Source organism: Scyliorhinus torazame, chromosome 28, assembly GCF_047496885.1.
Source record: "Scyliorhinus torazame isolate Kashiwa2021f chromosome 28, sScyTor2.1, whole genome shotgun sequence".
Taxonomy (NCBI): Eukaryota; Metazoa; Chordata; class Chondrichthyes; order Carcharhiniformes; family Scyliorhinidae; genus Scyliorhinus; species Scyliorhinus torazame.
In genome coordinates this window covers 13269462-13292381 of record NC_092734.1, presented here as the reverse complement: position 1 = coordinate 13292381, position 22920 = coordinate 13269462, and the positions used below count along the sequence as shown (strand labels likewise).

General features: G+C 49.2%; 1 protein-coding gene across 1 annotated transcript in view; it reads right to left on the bottom strand.

Annotated features, from left to right (window-relative positions):
* zswim8 (zinc finger, SWIM-type containing 8) overlaps positions 1 to 22920 on the bottom strand; it is a 199523-nt gene that overhangs the window by 50634 nt on the left and 125969 nt on the right. The window contains 6 exon segments of the mRNA XM_072491513.1: positions 919 to 1050; positions 7165 to 8161; positions 9556 to 9731; positions 14404 to 14605; positions 20210 to 20330; positions 22574 to 22655. Of these exon segments, the coding sequence (XP_072347614.1) occupies positions 919 to 1050; positions 7165 to 8161; positions 9556 to 9731; positions 14404 to 14605; positions 20210 to 20330; positions 22574 to 22655 (1710 nt within the window).

Sequence of the window (22920 nt, the reverse complement as noted above, 5' to 3'; positions counted from 1 at the left end):
CTCCTTTGGAGGGTCGGTGCAGACTCGATGGGCCGAATGGCCTCCTTCTGCGTTGTAGTGATTCTATGATTCTATGAAGTGAAAGCACCTTCTCTACCTCTACCCAATCAAACATTTTCAGAGGTAGGCCTCTGTCAGGTCCAGCCTTTCATTGGCTTCCAGTCTGGCAACACTTTGATTTTAAGATTGTTATCCTCGTGTTGGCCTTGTCCCTTCCCCATCTCTGTAGATTCTTCCAACCATACAAATCCTTAAAGAACTCTGCACTTCCCCAATCCTCACCTCTTGTGCATCCGCAATTTCATCACATCACCACTGGTGACGGTGCATCCAGCTGCCTGGGTCCCCAGCTCTGGAATTCCTTTCCTATACCTCACCGATTCATACTCCTTCTTGAAGTCACCTCCTTAAAACCTACCTCGTTGATTAAGCTTCCCACCACTTGTCCAATCATCTCTCTTAGTGTCAAATCTGTCTTTTAGCACTCGTGCGGTGCCCTTTGGGATGTTTATAGGTGCTATCATAGAGTTTACAGCACAAAAAGAGGCCCTTCGGCCCATAATCTGCACCGGCCATCAAGCTCCTATCTATTCCCATCCCACTTAAGTCTGTAGCCTTGTATGCTAGTGTTTCAAGTACTCATCTAAATGCTTCTTTAAATGTTGTGAGGGCTCCCACCTCTACCACCCTGTCAGGCAGCGAGTTCCAGATTCCCACCACCCTTTGGGTGAAGAGGTTTTTCCTCGACCTCCGATCAGAATGCAAGTGGTTGTTACGATGTAGGTATGGACCCGCAATCATTAAAAACTCCGCAGGCGGCGTTTAAAAGGACTGGCCTTCGTTCCAATAATTCACAAAAAGAAAGTAAGTGCAGCGAGTGGAATCGATCGAACGTGAATGCAATTTTATTGTTTTTACCTTCGTCTGAGGCTGTTCCACCTTCAGATCCGGAGGATTGGCCAAGAGGTCTCTGGCGAGATCAATTGCTAGTCGACAAGCTTCGTTGTTGTAGCCGTGAGCGTAAAGTGCCTCCGCGCAGGCGAACAGTACCTAGAGGAAATAGGTTCAAATTATACCAACAACGATGAACAAAGAAGCAGATGAATCCTGACACTATAAGCAAAGATACCCTCCTGCCAACTTTCTCATCCCCACCCCCCACCATTTATTCATTCATGCAGTGTGGGTGTCGCTGGCTGGGCCAGCAATTGTTGCCATCCCTAATTGCCCTTCAACAGAGTGGCTTGCTCGGCCATTTTCGGAGGGGGGGGGGGGGGGGGGGGGGCAAAAGAGTCAATCACATTGCTGCAGGTCTGGAGTCACATGTGGGCCAGACCAGGTGCGGGTGGCAAATTTCCTTCCCTAAAGGACATTAGCGAACCAGATGTTTTTTTAAAATAAATTTAGAGTACCCAATTCATTTTCTTCCAATTAAGGGGCAATTTAGCGTGGCCAATCCACCTACCCTGCACATCTTTGGGTTGTGGGGATGAAACCCATGAAAACACAGGGAGAATGTGCAAACTCCGCGTAAACAGTGACCCAGAACTGGGATCGAACCTGGGACTTCGGCGCCGTGAGGCAGCAATGCTAACCACTGCTCCAACGTGCTGCCCACCAGATGTTTTTGTTTTTTTTAAAAACGACAAAGGTTTCCTGATTTTTACTGAATTCTAATTTCATCATCTGCAATGGGGGGATTGGAACCTGGTCCCCAGGACATTGCCCTGCATCTCTGGATTACTAGAGATCACTAAAAAAGGCTGGAAACTTTCATCCTGCTTGTGTGCGGACCGATTTTGAACCCAGCTCCAGAGGTGCCGAGAATCATGTCGGCTTACCCCAGGATTGATTATTCAATTGTCCCAACTCCTGAGCTTCACTCACAAATTGAGAATTACTGCAAATGAGAGGCGGGAGCATAATTCAAGAGTATTGTCCAACGTAGCGGGACTATCTCACTTATTTCATGCCCTCCAATCCAGGGGGCTGGTCGAAGACTGTGTCCCAAATGAATGGGACAAAAAAAAAAAATCATAAGAATTGAAAGACAAATCTACAATTCCTGGAAACCTGAAATAAAAACAGATATTTTCAGAAACGGAGATGGACGGTCAGCCTTTGAAACTCTTCACACCTAAACACACATCTGCCTTTTTGTCTTGATGTTGCTACATCGTGTTGCAACTCTCACAGCTAGTTTAATATCAAACACATTCCAGCCCCCTCTTCAGTTCTGGTGAAGAGCCAAAGGACTCGAAACATTAATTCTGCTTTCTCTCCCTACACATGCTGCCAGACCCATTAGTTTTCCCAGTACCCTCTGTTCTTGTACCTGCTTTTTCTCTGTATTCCATGTTTTCAGTACAAGATACTTCTTTTCCATCTTTATGCAAACTATCGAGACATCACGGTGGCACATTGATCAGCACTGCTGCCTCACAGCGTTAGGGACCTGGGTTCGATTCTGGCCTTGAGTGACTGTCTGTGTGGGCTTGACATGTTCCCCCCTTGCCTGCATGGGTTTCCTCCAGGTGCTCCGGTTTCCTCCCACAGTCCAAAGATGTGCAGGTTAGGTGGATTGGCCATGCTAAATCGCCCCTTAATGTCCAAAAGGTTAGGTGGGGTTACGGGGATAGGGTGGGGTGTGGGCTTATAAAGAACATACAAAGAAAATTACAGTACAGGAACAGGCCCTTCGGCCCTCCCAGCCTGCACCGATCCAGATCCTTTATCTAAACCTGTCTTCTATTTTCCAAGGATCTACTTCCCTCTGCTCCCCGCCCATTCATATATCTGTCTAGATGCATCTTAAATGATGCTATCGTGCCCGCCTCTACCACCTCCGCTGGCGAAGTGTTCCAGGCACCCACCATCCTCTGCGTAAAAAACTTTCCACGCACATCTCCCTTAAACTTTCCCCCTCTCACCTTGAAATCGTGACCCCTTGTAATTGACACCCCCACTCTTGGAAAAAGCTTGTTTCTATCCACCCTGTCCATACCTCTCATAATTTTGTAGACCTCAATAAGGTCCCCACTCAACCTCCGTCTTCCCAACGAAAACAATCCTAATCTACTCAATCTTTCTTCATAGCTAGCACCCTCCATACCAGGCAACATCCTAGTGAACCTCCTCTGCACCCTCTCCAAAACATCCACATCCTTCTGGTAATGTGGCGACCAGAACTGCATGCAGTATTCCAAATGTGGCCTAACCAAAGTCCTATACAACTGTAACATGACCTGCCGACTCTTGTACTCAATACCCCGTCCGATGAAGGCAAGCATGCTGTATGCCTTCTTGACCACTCTATCGATCTGCGTTGCCACCTTCAGGGTACAATGGACCTGAACTCCCAGATCTCTCTGTACATCAATTTTCCTCAGGACTCTTGCATTGACCGTATAGTCCGCTCTTGAATTAGATCTTCCAAAATGCATCACCTCGCATTTGCCTGGATTGAACTCCATCTGCCATTTCACTGCCCAACTCTCCAATTTATCTATATTTTGCTGTATTCTCTAACAGTCCTCCTCGCAACTCCACCAATCTTAGTATCATCTGCAAATGTGCTAATCACACCACCTATACCTTTGTCCAGATCATTTATGTATATCACAAACAACAGTGGTCCGAGCACGGATCCCTGTGGAACACCACTAGTCACCTGTCTCCATTTTGAGACACTCCCTTCCACCACTACTCTGTCTCCTGTTGCCCAGCCAGTTCTTTATCCATCTAGCTAGTACACCCTGAACCCCATACGACTTCACTTTTTCCATCAACCTGCCATGGGAAACTTTATCAAATGCCTTACTGAAGTCCATGTATATAACATCTACAGCCCTTCCCTCAATTTTGTCACTTCCTCAAAGAATTCTATTAGGTTTGTAAGACATGACCTTCCCTGCACAAAACCATGCTGCCTATCATTGATAAGTCTATTTTCTTCCAAATGTGAATAGATCATACCCCTCAGTATCTTCTCCAACAGTTTGCCTACCACTGACATCAAGCTCACAGGTCTCACAGCTTGGGTGGAGTGCTCTTTCAGAGGGTCAGTGCAGGCTCGATGGGCTGGATGGCCCCCTTCCGCACGGAGGGATTCTATGATCAGGCTAGAGACAACAGCCTGGCAGCCATGCATACCAACAACAGAATGGACTGCAACAGCTCACCAAGGGCTCTTCCGTCAGCACTTCCCGAACCCGGAAAACCCCTGCCGCCTGGAAGGATAAGGACAGCAGACTCATGGGATCGGCATCAACTGCAGCTTCCCTTTCAGGCCGCACACCATCCTGACATGGAACGTCATCGACACTGGGTCCGAATCCAGGAACCTGCTACCAGGCTGCACCAGTTCAGAACATGGTTAGCCACCAACTTCTTAAGGGAACAGTAAGAAGTCTTACAACACCAGGGTCACGTCCAACAGGTTTGTTTGGAATCACTAGCTTTCGGAGCACTGCTCCTTCCTCTGGTGAATGAAGAGGTAGGTTCCAGAAACATATATATTGACAAAGTCAAAGATGCAACACGGTGCTTTGAATACGAGCATTCGCAGGTAATTAAGTCTTTACAGATCCAGAGAGAGGGGTAATCCCAGGTTAAAAAGTGTGATTGTCTCAAGCCAGAACAGTTGGTAGGATTTTGCAAGCCCAGGCCAGATGGTGGGGGATGAATGTAATGCGACATGAATCCCAGGTCCCGGTTGAGGCCGCACTCATGTTTGCAGAACTTGGCTACAAGTTTCTGCTCGGCGATTCTGCGTTGTCGCGCGTCCTGAAGGCCGCCTTGGAGAACGCTTACCCGGAGATCAGAGGCTGAATGCCCTTTACTGCTGAAGTGTTCCCCGACTGGAAGGGAACATTCCTGCCTGGTGATTGTCGCGCGATGTCCGTTCATCCGTTGTCGCAGCGTCTGCATGGTCTCACCAATGTACCACGCTTCGGGACATCCTTTCCTGCAATGTATGAGGTAGACAACGTTGCCGAATCGCACGAGTATGTACTGCATACCTGGTGGGTGGTGTTCTCATGTGTAATGGTAGTCCCCATGTCGATGATCTGGTTCGTCTTGCAGAGATTGCCATGGCAGGGTTGTGTTGTGTCGTGGTCGCTGTTCTGAAGGTTGGGTAGTTTGTTGCAAACAATGGTTTGTTTGAGGTTACGCAGTTGTTTGAAGGCAAGTAGTGGGGGTGTGGGGATGACCTTGGTAAGACGTTAGTCTTCATCGATGATGTGTTGAAGACTGCGAAGATCTTCTTTGCAGCCTTCAACACGTCATCGGTGAAGACGAACATCTTGCCAGATTGCGAAATCCTACCAACTGCCCTGGCTTGAGACATTTCACACCTCTTTAACCTGGGGTTAACCCTACCTCTGGATCTGTAAAGACTTAATTACCTTCAAATGCTTGCATTCAAAGCATCATCTTGCATCTTTGCCTTGGTCTATATATATGTTTCTGGAACATACCTCTTCATTCACCTGAGGAAGGAGCAGCGCTCCGAAAGCTAGTGATTTGAAACAAACCAGTTGGACCTTAACCTGGTGTTGTAAGACTTCTTACTGTGCTTACCCCAGTCCAACGCCGGCATCTCCACATCATTCCTAAGGGAAGTATGCGTCAGGCAGTAAATTTCACATCTTAAGAAAGTTACCTTTAAAAATATAGAATGAACAAGCTTCTACTTCGTGACTTCACAATGGGTACACTGAAACTGGGGCTGATGTACATAGTTTCTGCACTGGACATCCTGCACCATTGGTCTCGTCAACCGTATGAATGTCAGTACTGACGTTTTTTTTTGCCAAATTCACACGTCTCAGAATTCACACGTTCCTTTGATGCCAAAATTGTAGCCCCAAGGCGGGATAATCAAAATGCACTCAGATTCGAGACAGTGCGCCAAACAAGCCTCAGTATTTCCACTAAAAACAAGAAACAGGTTCAACCCAAATTCAACTTGCATAAGCCGGAATTCTCCAAACATTGGGATTCCCTGTTCCCGACGGCGTGGGGTGGCTTTGATGGAAAATCCCACTGATAAGCATAGATCGGCGCGCTGCTGAGGAACATGCAGGTGGAGGGGCGGAAAGTCCAGCCCATAATATTCAGTCTAGCACAAAGCCCAACAAAAACGCCACAATTTTACAAATTGATCAGTGGGTGCCTCACTCGAAAGCTTCCTGAAGTATTTTCAGGATGTGCCTGGGTTTGGCCTATTCAACGTTCCTCTGGAATGCGACTGGGCCGCATTCTCGAACCGCTGCATTCTTTGTGAGACGTGCACCTCCAAATAACTGCTTTTGCGAACGATTACCGTCCTTTTTTTTTGTTTGTTAAAATAAATTTAAAGAGTGCCCAATTCTTTTTTTTCTAATTAAGAGGCAATTTAGTTTAGCCAATCCACGTACCCTGCACATCATTGGGTTATAATAATAATCTTTATTGTCACAAGTAGGCTTACATTAAAACTGCAATGAAGTTACTGTGAAAAGACCCTAGTCGCCACACTCCGGCACTTGTTCGGGTACACGGAGGGAGAATTCAGAATGTCCAATTCACCGAAGAAGCGTGTCTTTCGGGACCTGTGGGAGGAACCCGGAGCACCCGGAGGAAACCCACGCAGACACGGGGAGAACGTGCAGACTCCGCACAGACAGTGACTCAAGCCGGGAATCGAACCTGGGACCCTGGCGCTGTGGAGCAACAGTGCTATCCACTATGCTAGAGTGCTGCCCTGTGGTTGTGGGGGTGAGACTCATGCAGACATGGGGAGAATGTGCAAACTCCACACGGCCGGTGACCCAGGGCCGGGATCGAACCCAGGTCCTCGGTGCCGTGAGGCAGAAGTGCTAACCACTGCGCCATCATGCTGCCCTGACCGATTACCTTCCTGACTCACATCAGATATCAATAATGGACCACAACAACAGAGATTGGAGTCCTTGTGGGCCATTTCAAGAAATGGCAGGTGCAATTCCCTGATGGACATGCATGAAATATTTGTGGTGGGGGGGGGGTTCTGATTGAGTTCTGATTCACAGGTTGCCACGATGGAATTTCAACTCACAATCTCAGGGTAATTAAGCGACCATAACATGACCATACTCGCAAAAGTAAAAGATTTATTTTGTCAAAAACTAAAGGATTTACCTCCATCCTATTCTCTTGCTCAAGTGGTTTCAAACCAGCGAAGATGTCCAGTTCCTCTTCATTGCCTCCATCTTGCTTCTCCTCCTCTTTAACCACTTCCTGTGGGTTGAGGTAATAGACTTGGTAGTCGTCCTCTCCTGTAACAGAGCTCTCGGCCATTTCCGGGCCAAGTGTTTTCGATAAGGAGTCATTCTCCCCCAGAGCTTCTTGTTCGCTGTTGCTCATTTCTTCAACCGGTTCTCCAGCCGGCCCCTTCGCCGAGGCGTCGTTCGTTTCGGGGTCAAAGGTTTCGGCAAAGAAACCTTCATTCTCGTCTGGATACAAGCCCTTGTAGCTGTTGCTTGGACCATCGTCAAAGTCAAAGGTGTTGCAAGCTTCGGCCCCGAGGGCAAGATTCCCGTCGTCTAGGCCGAGTTCCGCCAAGTCAGGCTCCAATGAGCTGTCCTCACTGCTGGTCCTTCTTTTCCCTGAATGTTTGTTGGCAGAGCACTTCCCCTGAGGTAGTTTACATTTGGTTGCGCTCGGCTTATAGACGGGCTTGTCGCCGTCTGTCGGCGCCCGGCTCAGAGTGGACCAAGAGGCGTCGGAGGTAGCTTTCCGTTTGGCCACGCTGTCTTTAGGCCGGACGGCCATTTCCTGCGGGCTCCTGCTTTTGCTGACGGATGCCAGCTTGGCCCCGGCAGCCTCCAGCCCTTGGGCTTTTGGCGGCGCCGTGCCACTGGCCTCACAGGCCAGCTCGGCGCTCGGTGCCTCACCGCAGGCCTTGCCGCCCTTGTGCTGCATGGCCTTGGCCCAGCAGAAGCTGCTCTTCTTCTCAGTGCTGTTGTAGGTGATACCCGGGACGGGGAAGGCCTCTTCCCAACTGAAGTAGCAGGCCTCCACGGCAGGCTTAAAGCCTTGGAAGAGTTTGTCCAGCGACTTACGATGCTGGCCCCGCTTCACAATTTCAATCACCTTCAGGTGCCACTGCCTGAGCTGTGAGCAAAGCTCTTTCCTCCTGCAACGCCAACAAATAAAATTAAATGCAACAAAAGGGTTTGAAGCAAGTTTTGCATACCACAAAGAAAGTTCTGCTACATTCACAGTGACACAGTGGTTAGCGCTGCTGCCTCATTGCGCCCAGGGACCTGGGTTCAATTCCAGACTCGGGTGACTACGTAGAGTTTGCACGTTCTCCCCGCGTCTGCGTGGGTTTCCTCCGGGTGCTCCGGTTTCCTCCCGCAGTCCAAAGATGTGCAGGTTAGGTGGATTGACCATGATAAATTGCCCTTAGTGTCCAAAATTCTAAATTGCCCTTAGTGTTGGGTGGGGTTACTGGGTTATGGGGATAGGGTGGAGGTGTGGGCTTAGGTAGGTGCTCTTTCCAAGAAGGGGGGGGGGAGAAAGGAGGGATCAGGGTATTGAACTTGGATGATCAGCCATGATCATGATGAATGGCGGAGCAGGCTGGAAGGGCCGAATGGCCTCCTCCTGCTTCTATTTTCTATGTATGTTTCTATCCAATTCAATTTATTTTTGATTTGAGCAACTTCTGCAATGGATGACTAATTTTTAAAGAGCACTTTTTTTTTTTTTTTTAAAAAGGCCCCAATCAATTCAACACTGTAGTCTCCAGGTCTGCATCTACTACCTGTTGTGTTTGCATTGATGCATCGTCACGTCCACGCAAGGCAATTTTGCTGAGAAATATATCCCCGTTCCCTTACTGGGCCAAAATCCTGGAACTCCCTCGCTAACAGCACAGTGGCTGCGCCTACACCATCTGGACTGCAGGGGTCCATGAAGGCGGCTCCCCACCACCTTCTCAAGGGCAATTAGGGATACGGGACTTGCCAGTGACGCTCACATCCCAGGGCAGAATAAAAAGACAGAAAGGAAAACCCCAAGGACAACAGGCGAAAAATTAGTCCGGGAAATCCCTTGCTATGTTGTGGGAACGCAGGCCTCAAGGTCACATGGAGATATTTCCAGGCTTTCCAAAGGGAGACAGTTCCGGAATTTAAAGCAAGTATTTTCATACTCCAGACTCTTTGTTACAACAATGATTATACTTCACCGACTGTGAAACACTTTGGGTAACCGAAGGTCATGATTGGTGCCTCACAAATGGAAATCTTTTTATTCAGGCCCTAGATTTCCAGGACACGCGGTCTCTAATCCTCCTTCACTATCTTTCTCTTTTAATTCGAACCCACTCCATTGGCTGCGACACATTTTAAATAAACCAAAATCACAACCAGTCAAGCCATCAGAAAATGCAGGTGTTTGTTGTAATACTCACGCTCAACATGCCCAAAGGTTTTGAGTTACTCTCTTCAATGGTGCTGGGGGGCCCCGGACTCGGGGAAAATATCTCGGCTTCTCTCAAAGATAATAAGGACATTCAATTACCTGTGAGGACTCATGGTGGGGTCCAGGACTGCCAGCCTCCACAAGACCACCATCTCGTCGCACATGCTGGCACACGCGTGGGCTGCCACTTCGGACTGGCCATTACTACGGCCAGTGTGACCGCTGGCGCTACTGTGCGACGCGGAGGTCCGCACGCTGTACCACCACCCAATTATCTGCAGATGAAAGAAATTGGAAAAGAAATCGTCAGCTAAACATCTTGGGAGTTTTAGTTTGTCGTATGATGTGTTGGGTGTTCTGGATCACATACAGGTCACCAACACTTGAAGTAGTGCAACACTATTTTATTAAAAGGTTAACTATTTAAACATACTTGAACTGTGGGTAAATACGATACCAGCTTTAACTAAAGACCTTTGCCTTGTCCTAACCAGTTGATGCACTCAGCACATGGTGAATGTCTGTGTTGCAGGCTGTGAGCTCTGTGCTCCGAGCTGGCTGCTACTCGAATGAGCGGGAACTCTGATGCCCCCTGTCTTTATAGTGCGTGTGCGCTCACTGGTGATTGGCTGCGGTGTTGTGTATGTTGATTGGTCCCACTGTGTGTCCATCAGTGTGTGTCTGCATCATGATATACTGGTGTATGTTATGACATCGTAGAAATGGACATTAAACTTGAGCATTTCATCTGTGCTCGGCTCTCGCGCGGTTTTAAGCGTGCCAAACCGCATCAGACGGCTGTTAAGAATCAACCACTTTGCTGGTGCTACTGGAGACGCGTACTGTGGAGTCACCAGACTTTCTTGGCAAACAATGCAGTCATATTGTGTACAGCAGGATCACACAAATTAGGTAGAGGGCTGGTTTAGCTCAGTGGGCTAGACAGCTGGGTTGTAATGCAGAACAAGGCCAGCAGGGGCTTTTCACAGTAACTTCATACTTGTGACAATAAAAGATTGTTATTATTATTATTAAATGGCCAATTAGCCTGTTTCGATTGAACGTCAAAGAGTCGGTCAGGATGCGAGGAGGGAGCACTCGGTTTTGTTTCCCCCCCCCACCCATGGATATTTTAGCTCCTCCTGAACAGGCAGATTGAGGGCTCAGTTTATGTCTCATTTGAAAGTTGGCATCTTCTGCAATGCAAAACCCCCTCAGAACAGGCCCGAGTCAGCTCTAGACAAGATGCTCCAGTCCTGGAGTGGGGAATGAACCCACAACGTTCTAATCCAAAGTCGGTCGGGACAGCTTTCATTTTTTTAATTTACGGGATGTGGGCCTCGCTGGTTAGGCCAGCACGTACTGCCCACCCCTAGTTGCCCTTGAGAGGCAGTGAGCTGCCTTCTTGAACCGCTGCATTCCATGCGGTGTAGGTGCACCCAGAGTTCTGTCTGGGAGGGAGTTCCAGGATTTTGACCCAGTGACAGTGAAGGAGCGGCCGACATATTCCACAAGGCAGGCTGATGAGTAGCTAGGAGGGGAACCTCCAGGTGGTGGTATTCCCAGGTATCTGCTGCCCTTCTGGATGGTAGTGGTCATGGGTTTGGAAGGTGCTGCCGAGGGAGCCTTGGTGAGTTTGTGCAGTGTATCTTGCAGATGGTACACGCGGCTGCCACTGTTCGTCGGTGGTGGAGGATTTGAATGTTTGTGGGAGGGGGAGCAATCAAGCGGGGCTACTTTGTCCTGGATAGTGTCGAGTTTCTCGTGTTGTTGGAGCTGCACTCATCCAGGCAAGTGGAGAGTCATTACCCTCCTGATTTGTGCCTTGTAGATGGTGGACATGCTTTGGGGAGTCAGGAGGTGAGTTACTCGCCGTAGAATTCCTCGTCTTTGACCTGCTCTGGTAGCCACAGTATTTATATGGCACATGCTTACACCATTAAGTCAATCTATACGGTAATGCAAATGGACTTTCAGGATTACCACTGCTGGGTAGTTTGTCAGTCCACTCAAATGGGAATATCTTCCCAAAGTAGACAACACATCAGTCACTCCTAAACAAGTGAGGAACCACACAATACTCTCAGAAGTGATGAATATGGGATTACAAGGGAAGACTTTAGAACTAGCACCTAACCTGAAATGCTCCTACTCCAGGAGATTGGAACTGTCAGTACAGTCAGCGTGTCTACTATGGGGGCTCAGGATGGATTATTCCACCACTATTGAACTATTGAGAAAAAGGGCGTTAGCGAAGCCACCTGAAGGAAACAGGGAGAAGTTATTTCTGATGGCCTGGATTGGACGTGGAAATTGAACAGAAAGCTCGAACACGTTCTTCCTGTGCGAAGAGACCTGTAACCCTTAGCACCGCTACATCCATGGGAATGGGCTGAAGGGGCTTGGCAACACCTGCATGTATATAACATTACACAGTCCAGTTCAGTTTCTGGTCAATGGTAACCCCCAGGATGTTGATAGTGGGCGATTCGGTGATGGTAACGCCATTGAATATCATGGGGTTCAAAGTCAGTTTACTCCCCTTCTCCATTTTAAATTGGCGACCTTTTACACTCTATGCCCCTGGTTCTAGAAACCCCCATGAGGAGAAACATTCGCCCCCTCAGCATCAACGTGGAAGTTATACAGCAGACTCTTTTCAGAATGCTGGCTTCATTAGAAGTGTGGCGTTAAAGCACCTGCAATGAGGTTAAAGGTTAGAGGAACAAGATCAAAGGTTATGCAAGGTCCTGGGTGGGAACCTCCTAAATGCTGCCTTGATGGCTTATTTTCTCTGTTGTTAGTGTGGAAGTCTCGCCCACAGGGAGGGAACATTGGCATCGCCCATGGATGCTTGGATGGCATCAAAGCAGTAATTTCATCATTCCTCGGCCTTTTGGCTCAGATCTCTCTTGTGGGGACCATGAATTGGATTCAATTTGAGTTTGAATTGGTTTTTGGAGCAGGCAAGGAGCTGGATTAGGGGTTTGCCCCTGACCCACACTCTGAGCCCTGGCTTTGTAACACAGAAAAGGTTGTTTAAAAAGCTGTAATTTCAGCTGATGAGGTGCAGTTTCAAGAGGCAACCTGAATCCAACATGCAAAACAAGAAAGTTGCCAGCTTCAGCAAGGAGGATGTAGTAATCTCCGACTGCTCGGAGGTTCCAGACCTGTACCAGGCCCCGGTCTTGATGGCGACTCACCCACTCAGACCGGGTAATACCAAGGGAAACATTATTGGTCTGGTGGAAAATTACATGGCTGGTTACTTAATAGTAGGTTTACACACGAGTGTTATGCAACCAGTCTGAGCCTGTGTTTGTACTGCCTGGTACTCTCAGTACGAAGTCTTACAACACCAGGTTAAAGTCCAACAGGTTTGTTTCGATGTCACTAGCTTTCGGAGCGCTGCTCCTTCCTCAGGTGAATGAAGAGGTCTGTTCCAGAAACACATATATAGACAAATTCAAAGATGCCAAACAATGCTAGGAATGCGAGCATTAGCAGGTGATTAAATCTTTACAGATCCAGAGATGGGGTAACCCCAGGTTAAAGAGGTGTGAATTGTCTCAAGCCAGGACAGTTGGTAGGATTTCGCAGGCCAGATGGTGGGGGATGAATGTAATGCGACATGAATCCCAGGTCCCGGTTGAGGCCGCACTCACGTGTGCGGAACTTGGCTATACGTTTCGGCTCGGCGATTCTGCGTTGTCACGGGTCAACGACATGGATCATCGACATGGATACCACCATTACACGTGAGAACACCACCCACCAGGTACGCGGTACATACTCGTGCGACTCGGCCAACGTTGTCTACCTCATACGCTGCAGGAAAGGATGTCCCGAAGCGTGGTACATTGGCGAGACCATGCAGACGCTGCGACAACGAATGAACGGACATCGCGCAACAATCACCAGGCAGGAATGTTCCCTTCCAGTCGGGGAACACTTCAGCAGTCAAGGGCATTCGGTCTCTGATCTCCGGGTAAGCGCTCTCCAAGGCGGCCTTCAGGACGCGCGACAACGCAGAATCGCCGAGCAGAAGCTTATAGCCAAGTTCCGCACACATGAGTGCGGCCTCAACCGGGACCTGGGATTCATGTCACATTACATTCATCCCCACCACCTGGCCTGCAAAATCCTACCAACTGTCCTGGCTTGAGACAATTCACACCTCTTTAACCTGGGGTTACCCCATCTCTGGATCTGTAAAGATTTAATCACCTGCTAATGCTCGCATTCCAAGCATTGTTTGGCATCTTTGAATTTGTCTATATATGTGTTTCTGGAACAGACCTCTTCATTCACCTGAGGAAGGAGCAGCGCTCCGAAAGCTAGTGACATCGAAACAAACCTGTTGGACTTTAACCTGGTGTTGTAAGACTTCGTACTGTGCTCACCCCAGTCCAACGCCGGCATCTCCACATCATGGTACTCTCAGAGCAGACGATATGAGTCACAGCTCTGAGTAAATGTGTATAGGCATGTCCAGGCCATTGCTTCTGCTTGGCCATTGTTTCAAATGTATGGGACGGGTTTCATACACTCAAGAGTATTCACATAAGCTCTGCACAGGGAGTGCAAGAGGTCCCAGGCATTCGCTGCAAGGTGGGTTCAAGCCAGCGCCAATACTTAAGCAAAGTGACACTCCATATTCTGCATGTTTCAAACTAATGAAACTGATACAGTGCGGATCCCAAACTGCTTTCCTCACTTCACTGTTACACCGTTGCTAACGCTGCAATCCAGCACCAATAGGATGGGCCAAATAGCCTCCTTGTGTTATAAAATGTTTCTGTTCCTATTTCCGTTGCAAAGAGTGACCTTTCCTCGCTTCCTCGCTCCCTCGCCCACAGCAGGTAACTGAATCACGCTTCCCACAGTTAAGCGGACGACAGCGGGATGAATGGTGTTCACAGGGACCGGATTTACCCAAAGCCTTACCTGCTCGTAGGTCAAACACTGATCGGTGAGAATTTCGAGGAGGGGGGCTGCGTTACTGTCGCGCCGTTTGAACATTTCGCGGACAATTGATAGAAGGTTCCAGATGCCCTCTGGCTCTCGCCCGCGAAGGGGCCGCAGGAGGCAAGCCCACTCTGCAGCCGCTGGCGGCTCCGTCGATGATAAATACAGAGAGTTAACATCGCTGCAGGGAGATCAAATAAAACAATTATAAAATGAGACAACTAGCTGGCGCGGCTGCAGAGAAAGAGCCCACTCAATGGAGCCCACACAAGGGCAACGGGCCGAATGGCCTCCTCCTGTGCCGGTCGAATGGATCATTCCATGGATCTAAATGCCGAGCTGAAAACACAAATGTGAATTTTAACCGCGGCCGCTGAGCGTACGTTAGCAGACGTGAACTGACTTCAAAACATTTGCAAACGCACGCCCCGCCAAAGAATTAGGAACATAATGCTCTCCCAATTTATTATGGTTTTAATGTTAAAAGATACACAATAAAAATGTTAAAAAGGAACATTCATTTTGAGCTGGACTCGAGGCTCTTGCCCATTCCTAATTGCCCCTCGGGAATGTGGTGGGGAGCCGCCTTGTTGAACCGCTGCGGTCCATGCGCAGCCATGGTGGTGTTATAGGGAGGGAGCGAGCTCCAGGTCTTGGACACAGTGACATTGAAGGAACAGTGATAGATTTCCAGGTCAGAGTAGTGTGTGTGACTTGGACGGGAGCTTAGAAAGGGCAGTGCTCCCATGTGTCTGCTGCTCCGGGTTGTCCAAGTCACAGTTTATATCAGTTATCACGCACCAGTATGATATGAAATTCATGGCACTGTAACCTCATCAAAAGAGGACACTGACTCATGCCATTATCAACAGTTTATTCTCAAGTGCCATTAAGAAAAGATGGGTTCAATTAGATTAGGTTCATCTGCAATATAGCTGAATCTTAGATTGGATTAAATCAACATGTTGGGCTAAATTAGAATGAGTCATCTTAGATTAAGATGGGCTACATTAACAGGAATAAATAAATAGAACCGTTAACGGTTGGAGAAAATTACTCGCAGAATTGATAGCTTTGATTTTATTTCTGTTTTTATTAAACTGTGCTCAAAGGTATATTTCGGTATCTTCGCGTGATTACAATCAAGGAGGCATCTGAATGTTTTATTGCTGGAATATTAATACTGTCACAGTACGTGAGGTGAGAAGGTACAAACTGTACAGACCAGGGAGACGGGCGATCCTTGGGCATGGCACCAGGGTAATGTGTGTAGCTGGCTTGGAGGAGTGTTAATCCAGTAGCTAAAAGTTATGAAAGTCACTGCTGTACTCATTAGTCTGTGGAGATCTCTTCCACAGGGAGTAGTGAAGGCTGGGTCGTTGAATCCATTTACGGCCGAGTTAAGACATTTTCTTGACAAGGGAGCCAAGGATTACGGTGGACAGACAGAAATGTGGATGGAGGACTTCCGGTGGTGCCCTCGAGGAAGCAGGTCGCAGGTCGGATCGCTCCCGCCCACGATGGGCCAACGGACCTATTTTGCAGGATTTCCTCGGGACCTGGCGGCCTGAATCGGTGGAGGAGACGAAAAGAAGAGGTTTTCCTCCCGGGGTATGGACAGTCGGACCAGAAGTGGTCGAGTGGAGCGGCGAAGTTCGAAGCGGGGGCAGCGGGGACCTCTGACCGGGCGGCGAAGCATGGCGGCCAGCAGGGAACAGGGAGCGGAGGCTCACTGGCCAAGGGAGCAGCAGATGGAGTTTTTCCGGAGCTGCTTCGCCGACTTGAAGAGGGACACGTTGGACCCGATGAGGGCGGTGATGGATCGAATGGTCGAGGCGCAGGCGGTCCAAGAGAAGGCGCTCAGGGAGGTCGAGGTGAAGCTCTCCGCCCAGGCGGACACAGTAACCGAGCTGGAGCACGAGGTAGAGGAGCTGAACGCCCGCCAGAGGAGGATGCAGGAGCAGCTTGAAGAGCTGGGGAACAGAGCCAGGAGGCAGAACCGGAGGATCGTGGGCCTCCCCGAGGGCTGTGAGGGATCGGATGCGGGCGCATACGTGATGGGTATGCTCGAGGCGCTGATGGGACCGGAGGCCTTCCCTCGACCCCTGGAGTTGGATGGGGCGCATAGAGACCCGCTAGGAAGCCCTTGGTGGTTCGCTTTCACCGGCTTGCCGACAGGGATCGGGTGCTGCGATGGGCCAAGGCGGAGAGGAGCAGCAGATGGGAGAACTGCGAGGTGCGCATCTACCAGGACTTGGGAGCGGAGCTGGCCAAGAGGCGTGCAGGATTCATCAAGGTAAAGGCAGCCCTCCTCAAAAAGCAGGTGAGATTTGGAATGCTGTACCCTGCGGAGCTTTGGGTGACGTTTGCGGAACTTCATTACTACTTCGAGACACCAGAACAGGTTTGGACCTTGATTAAAGAGAGGAAGCTGGACTTGAACTAATGGACATTTGGTTTGTTTTTCAATGCTCTACAGTGGCGGCGGTATGTTAACCTAACTTGTTTTGGCTAGAAATGGACTTTTATTAAAAGAAGAAGCTGGACTTGAACTAAAGGACTCTGGGCTCACAGAGCTGTTGTGTGGCGGCGGTCCGTTAAATTATCCTGCACTGTAATGTTTTATTTAAGATTGTATTCAGCCTTTTGGCGGGAGACCGGGGCCTCTGATAGGGGGATGGGCTAGGGGCTGGGTAAGGGACTTGAAAGGGCACGGGGAGATACAATCAGGTTAATGGGTCTTTGGGGTGTGGGGGGAGGGCCCGAGCATTCGGGCGGGAGACAGCCAGGCACTAAGGGCAGGGGTCAACGTAGTTACCGTAGGTCGGGGGGCACCAGGGAGAGTAGGAGAAGGGGCGGGCTAGGGCCAAGCGCGGGGCGGACCTGGAAGGGCAGGCCTCGGGGGGGGGGGGGGGGGGTTGGGAGGGGGGGGGGGGGGGGGGGGGGGGGGGGGGGGGCGCAGCCGGGAGGGAGAGCAGAGAAGATTTAAGAGGGTGGGGGGGGGGGGGGGGGGGGGGGATCAGAAATCCATAATTGGTGGACCATAATTGGTGGCATTATCATGGCATTATCTGATGACATCATTGGCAGCATTATCTGATGACATCATTGATGCCGCAATCCAATATTAGTGTCAAAGCCCGGGAGGTGGGCAGAGGGGTTGTGCATTTTGCTGATGGTCATTGAGCTTTGTTTTTGCACGTCAATTGGCTCTGCCTCCGGATTATACGGACTGCACTTCAAAAAGGCAAATTCACTGTGAAGCGCTCCGAGACATCCTTAAGACGGCTCACTAAAACATGGGGAAGAGTGAATTATTTGTGATACATCCAGGGGACCAGAGTAGAGAGATAGAAGGCTTGCCTCTAAGGAAAGTGGAAAGAAACTTCCGATACCTGGGGATTCAGATCGCTAGGAGCTGGGGAACCTTGCACAGACTTAATCTGACACGGTTGGTAGAACAAATGGAGGAGGACTTCAAGAGGTGGGACATGCAGCCTCTATCGCTGGCGGGCAGGGTGCAAGCAATTAAGATGATGGTCCTCCCGAGGTTCTTATTTGTATTTCAATGTCTCCCTATACTAATCACCAAGACCTTTTTTAATAAAATAGACAGGAGCATCACGAGCTTAGTGTGGGCAGGGAAAGTTCCGAGAGTAAGGAGGGGGTTCCTTCAGCGTAGTAGGGACAGAGGAGGATTGGCACTACCGAACTTGGGCGATTACTATTGGACTGCCAATGTGGCAATGATACGTAAATGGATGATGGAGGGTGAGGGAGCGGCATGGAAAAGACTGGAGAGAAAGTCCTGTAAAGGGACGAGTTTAGAGGCGCTGGTGACGGCGCCGCTACCGATCTCACCTAAAAAGTTTACCACGAACCCGGTGGTGGCGGCAACATTGAATATCTGGGGACAGTGGAGGCGACAGAGAGGGGTGCGGGGAGCCCTGGTGGGGTCCCCAATCAGGAACAACCATAGGTTCGCCCCAGGAAGAATGGATGGAGGATTTCAGAGCTGGTACCAGTTGGGAATTAGGAGGGTGGGAGATGTATTTATAGATGGGACTTTTGCGAGCTTGGGAGCATTGGAGGAAAAGTATAAGTTGCCCCGGGGAAATTTCTTGAGATATATGCAGGTGAGGGCGTTTACTAGACAACAGGTGAGGGAATTTCCGCTGCTCCCGACACAGGGGATTCAGGACAGGGTGCTTTCAGGGGTGTGGGTCGGAGAGGGCAAGGTGTCAGAGATTTACCCAGAGATGAGGGAAGAGGGGGAGGAGTCGGTGGGCGAACTAAAAGGAAAGTGGGAAGAAGAACTAGGGGAGGAGATAGAGGAGGGTATGTGGGCTGATGCCCTAAGCAGGGTAAATTCCTCTTCCTCATGCGCCAGGCTTAGCCTGATTCAATTTAAGGTACTACATAGAGCACACATAACGGGAGCAAGATTGAGCAGGTTCTTTGGAGTGGAGGACAAATGTGGGAGGTGAGGCGGGAGCCCGGCAAACCACGCACATATGTTTTGGGCGTGTCCGGCACTGGAAGGGTATTGGAAGGGAGTGACGGGAGTGATTTCGCGGGTGGTGAAGGCCCGGGTCAAACCAGGCTGGGGGTTAGCTCTATTTGGAGTTGCGGAAGAGCCAGGAGTGCAGGAGGCGAAAGAGGCCGACGTTGTGGCCTTTGCGTCCCTAGTAGCCCGGCGCAGGATCCTACTCATGTGGAAGGAGGCGAAACCCCCCGGACTGGAGGCCTGGGTAAATAATATGGCGGGGTTCATTAAACTGGAGCAGATAAAGTTTGCCCTGAGAGGATCGGCTCAAGGGTTCACCAGGCGGTGGCAGCCATTTCTCGAATACCGAGGGGAATGTTAGAGGGAAGGCAGATGACCAGCAGCAGCAACCCGGGGGGGGAGGGGGGGGGGGGGGGGGGGGGGGGTGGTTTAGTTTAGTTTAGGTCAAAGATAAAGGGGTTTTGTTACTTGTGTATTGTTAAAAATTTCTGTATTATTGTTGCGTTTGCTTTGTAAGAGGGGAAAAATTGTTGTTTGGGAAAAAAGTTTCAATAAAACATATTTAAAAAAAAAAAAAAGACGGCTCACTAAAACACAAATCGATTCTGTTCCAACAGGAAAATGTACTGACAAGTGTTACAATTAACCCTCAGCTCTTACCTGGGCACCGTGATCAATGTATATTTTGGTTCAAATTGTTAATCGGGACACAAAACTCCGTGCATCTTCTCGGGTGAATTCTCTTTTTAAGAGAGGCACAGTCTGGCATTTCTATAATGTTTTTCATCGCCTCGGGGCATCCCAAAGCTCTTCACAGCCAATGAAGTGCTTTTGGAAGTGTAATCACTGTTGTAATGTAGGACATGTGGCAGCTGCTTTGAGCACAGCAAGCTCCCGCAAACAGCATTGTTTTAATGACCAGAAAATCTGTTTGTTTTGTTTTTGTGATGCTGGCTGAGGGATAACTGTCGGCCAGGATACTGGGAGAACTCCCCCCGGTCTTCTTCAAAACGGTGCCGCGGGATACAGAGAGGGCAGCTGAGGCCTCGGTTCAATGTCTCGTCTGGAAGATGGACTTCGAAGCAGTGCGGCAGGGCGCCCTCAGTGCTGCACCGACCGGCAGCTTTGATCATTGCCTCTGGAGTGAGGGGGCACTAAATCCCACGACCACCTGACTCAAGAGATGAGAGTGCTACCCGCTGGGCCACAGCTGACACGGAGGGAGAAATACGGCATCCAGGCACGCCAATGGAAGAAGGGATTAAGGAAAATAATTACCTGAACACCACAGGAGAGGGGCCACAGAACTTGTGGAGGGTTTTCTTGATGTTGTCGCTAAGCGTAGATTCGTCAAGGTACCAGGTGCTCTGGTCGGACGCAGATGGCCCGGCAGTGGGATCTGTCAACAGCAATCAACTTTTTCAAATGAATTTGAGGTTTTCCACAGATAAAGGCTGGCAGCAGAGTTAGACAATTTAAAAAAATATACCTGTTTGGCCAATGTGGTTAACTCTTAAAAGCCCTCTGAAATGGCCCAGCAAATCACTCATTACAAAGGGAAATTAGGGATGGGCAATAAATGCTAGCCCCGCCAGCAACAGCCGCAACCCGTGACAAGACTTTTTTTTAAAGTACAAGATATTAATAATGATAATAATCTTTACTGTCACAAGTAGGCTTACATTAACACTGCAATGAAGTGACTGTGAAAATCTCCTAGTCGCCACATTCCGGCGCCAGTTCGGGTACGCGGAGGGAGGATTCAGAACGTCCAATTCACCTAACAAGCACGTCTTTCGGGACTTGTGGGGGGGAAACCGGAGCACCCGGAGGAAACCCACACAGACCCGGGGAGAACATACAGAATCCGCACAGATTGACTCAAGCCAGGAATCGCTCCCGGGACCCTGGCGCTGTGAAGCAACAGTGCTAACCACTGTGCCGCCCTTACAGCACATTACAGGTCTCCCCCGCCAATGGGAATGACAGTAACAAATTTGACAAGAAACGTGACCAGCACGGTATACCCAAGCCTCGGAGCCCCAGCTCAGTAAACCATGAGCCCCTTGATAAATCCTCATGACAATGCCGATTATACTGGTAACCATGCTCCACCAGCGAGTTTGCTGGGGTGAAAATCTATTGCGGTATTTTGAAAGCTTGCACATTAGTCAGAGGGTCCGTGGCTGTCAAATCTCGACTTCAAGAGGAGGAGGCAGAGTTTGTTTATTTTGTGGGTTCTGGCATTTGGTTCGGCAAAGTTCTCCATTTTGCTCCCGTGTGTAGGAAACGTGACGTTGAGTTAGGTTGTGCGACGTGTACAACACACAGACACTGGAGATCATGCATGAAGATAAAAGCAAGGGGAATAAAGTCTCCAAACCTAGAGCTTTACTGAACATGTATCCGTGACTTTCTTTTTCCAGTGGAAGAGCTAATGAAGGATCTATAACCCACCAGAGACTTTCCTTGGCCCGTGAAGGTTTATATGTCGGAATTCTACAATTTCCCAATCATGCATGCTCTCCTTGCTGCAGTTTAAATTTGTAAAGCCCAGCCAGCATTCAATAGCTCTGATAATTCTAGTAGAGCAATGAGAACATTTAACATAGCAAAGAAATTGCTGCCAGCGTGGCAGTATTAGATTATAGTGAGAAGGCTTACAACACCAGGTTAAAGTCCAACAGGATTGTTTCGAATCACTAGCCTTCGGAGCACAGCTCCTACTCAAACCTGCACTCCAAAAGCTAGTGATTCAAAACAAGCCTGTTGGACTTTAACCTGGTGTAAGACTTCTTACTGTGCTCACCCCAGTCCAACGCCGGCATCTCTACATCATGGGTATTAGATTATGGGTCACCAGTCTGAGAGCCTAAATTGTGGACATCATCCTAATTACTTGCAACGGTAAAGTGTGGATGAAAGCTCGCCTTTGTGGGCCTATCATTCATGACCAATTGCATCAAAAAGCATTCTTGCTCTCATCGTATTTATACCCTCCCCGTTGGAGTTTTATCTGATGCAGGGGGGGGGGAGGGGGTGTCTGATGGAGAGGGGAGGGGTTGTTCTCTTCTTCCAGAGAACCACTGCCGGCATGATGGGTCAAATGGCTTCATTCTGTGCTGTAACCATTCTGCAATCCATTGATATTGACACCTCTACCGCTCCTGACACCTCCGAGCAAACTAGAGATCACGAACAGAGGAAGGTGCCACACGAATGAGGTTAGGCCATTCAGCCCCTCAACCATACTCCACCATTTAAGAAGATCATGGCTGATCTGACAGTAGCCTCAAATCTGCACCCCGTCTACCCCCAATAACCTCCTTGCTGGCTGGGAACCTATCCAACTCTGCCTGAAATAAATTCTCTGCTTGCATCGCCTTTTCAGGAAGAGCGTTCCAAAGACTCACCATCCTCGATGAAAGATTTGTTGCCACATCTCCGTTTTAAACGGGCGACCCCTGATTTTTGAAGGGTGACCCCCCCCCCGTCCCCAGTTCTAGATCCTCCCACTAGAGGAAACATCCTCTCCACATCCAACCCCGTCAACCTCCTTTGAATGACATCCAGCGCGTTATTGCTGTCACTTCTATGTAAAACGGCAAACTATAAAACAAATTATAATCAGATGTCGATTACCTGGGGCCCCACAGACGGTGTTGATTGCGGTTGATTGGGACGAAAGTAACTCATCCAGGAGCCTCTGTGCAGTGGGGAGGATCTTCCAAGGAAAGGAGACAAGAGAGAGAGGGAAAATGAGGACATAAAGCAAGAATTTAACAAAAGGTTTACTCAATGCTCTCCAAACTAACAAGAGTTCTGCAATATTCTAAGCACAACTTTAGGTCAGATTCAAAAAATATATTGGACCAGTTCTCCTCTTCCTCCCCCCACCCACCCACGGTAAGGGCTGCATTTGACTCTCGTTTATACACAGTTAGCCTGGGATTCCGCCAGATTCCAATTTTTAATATGGTTATCATTGC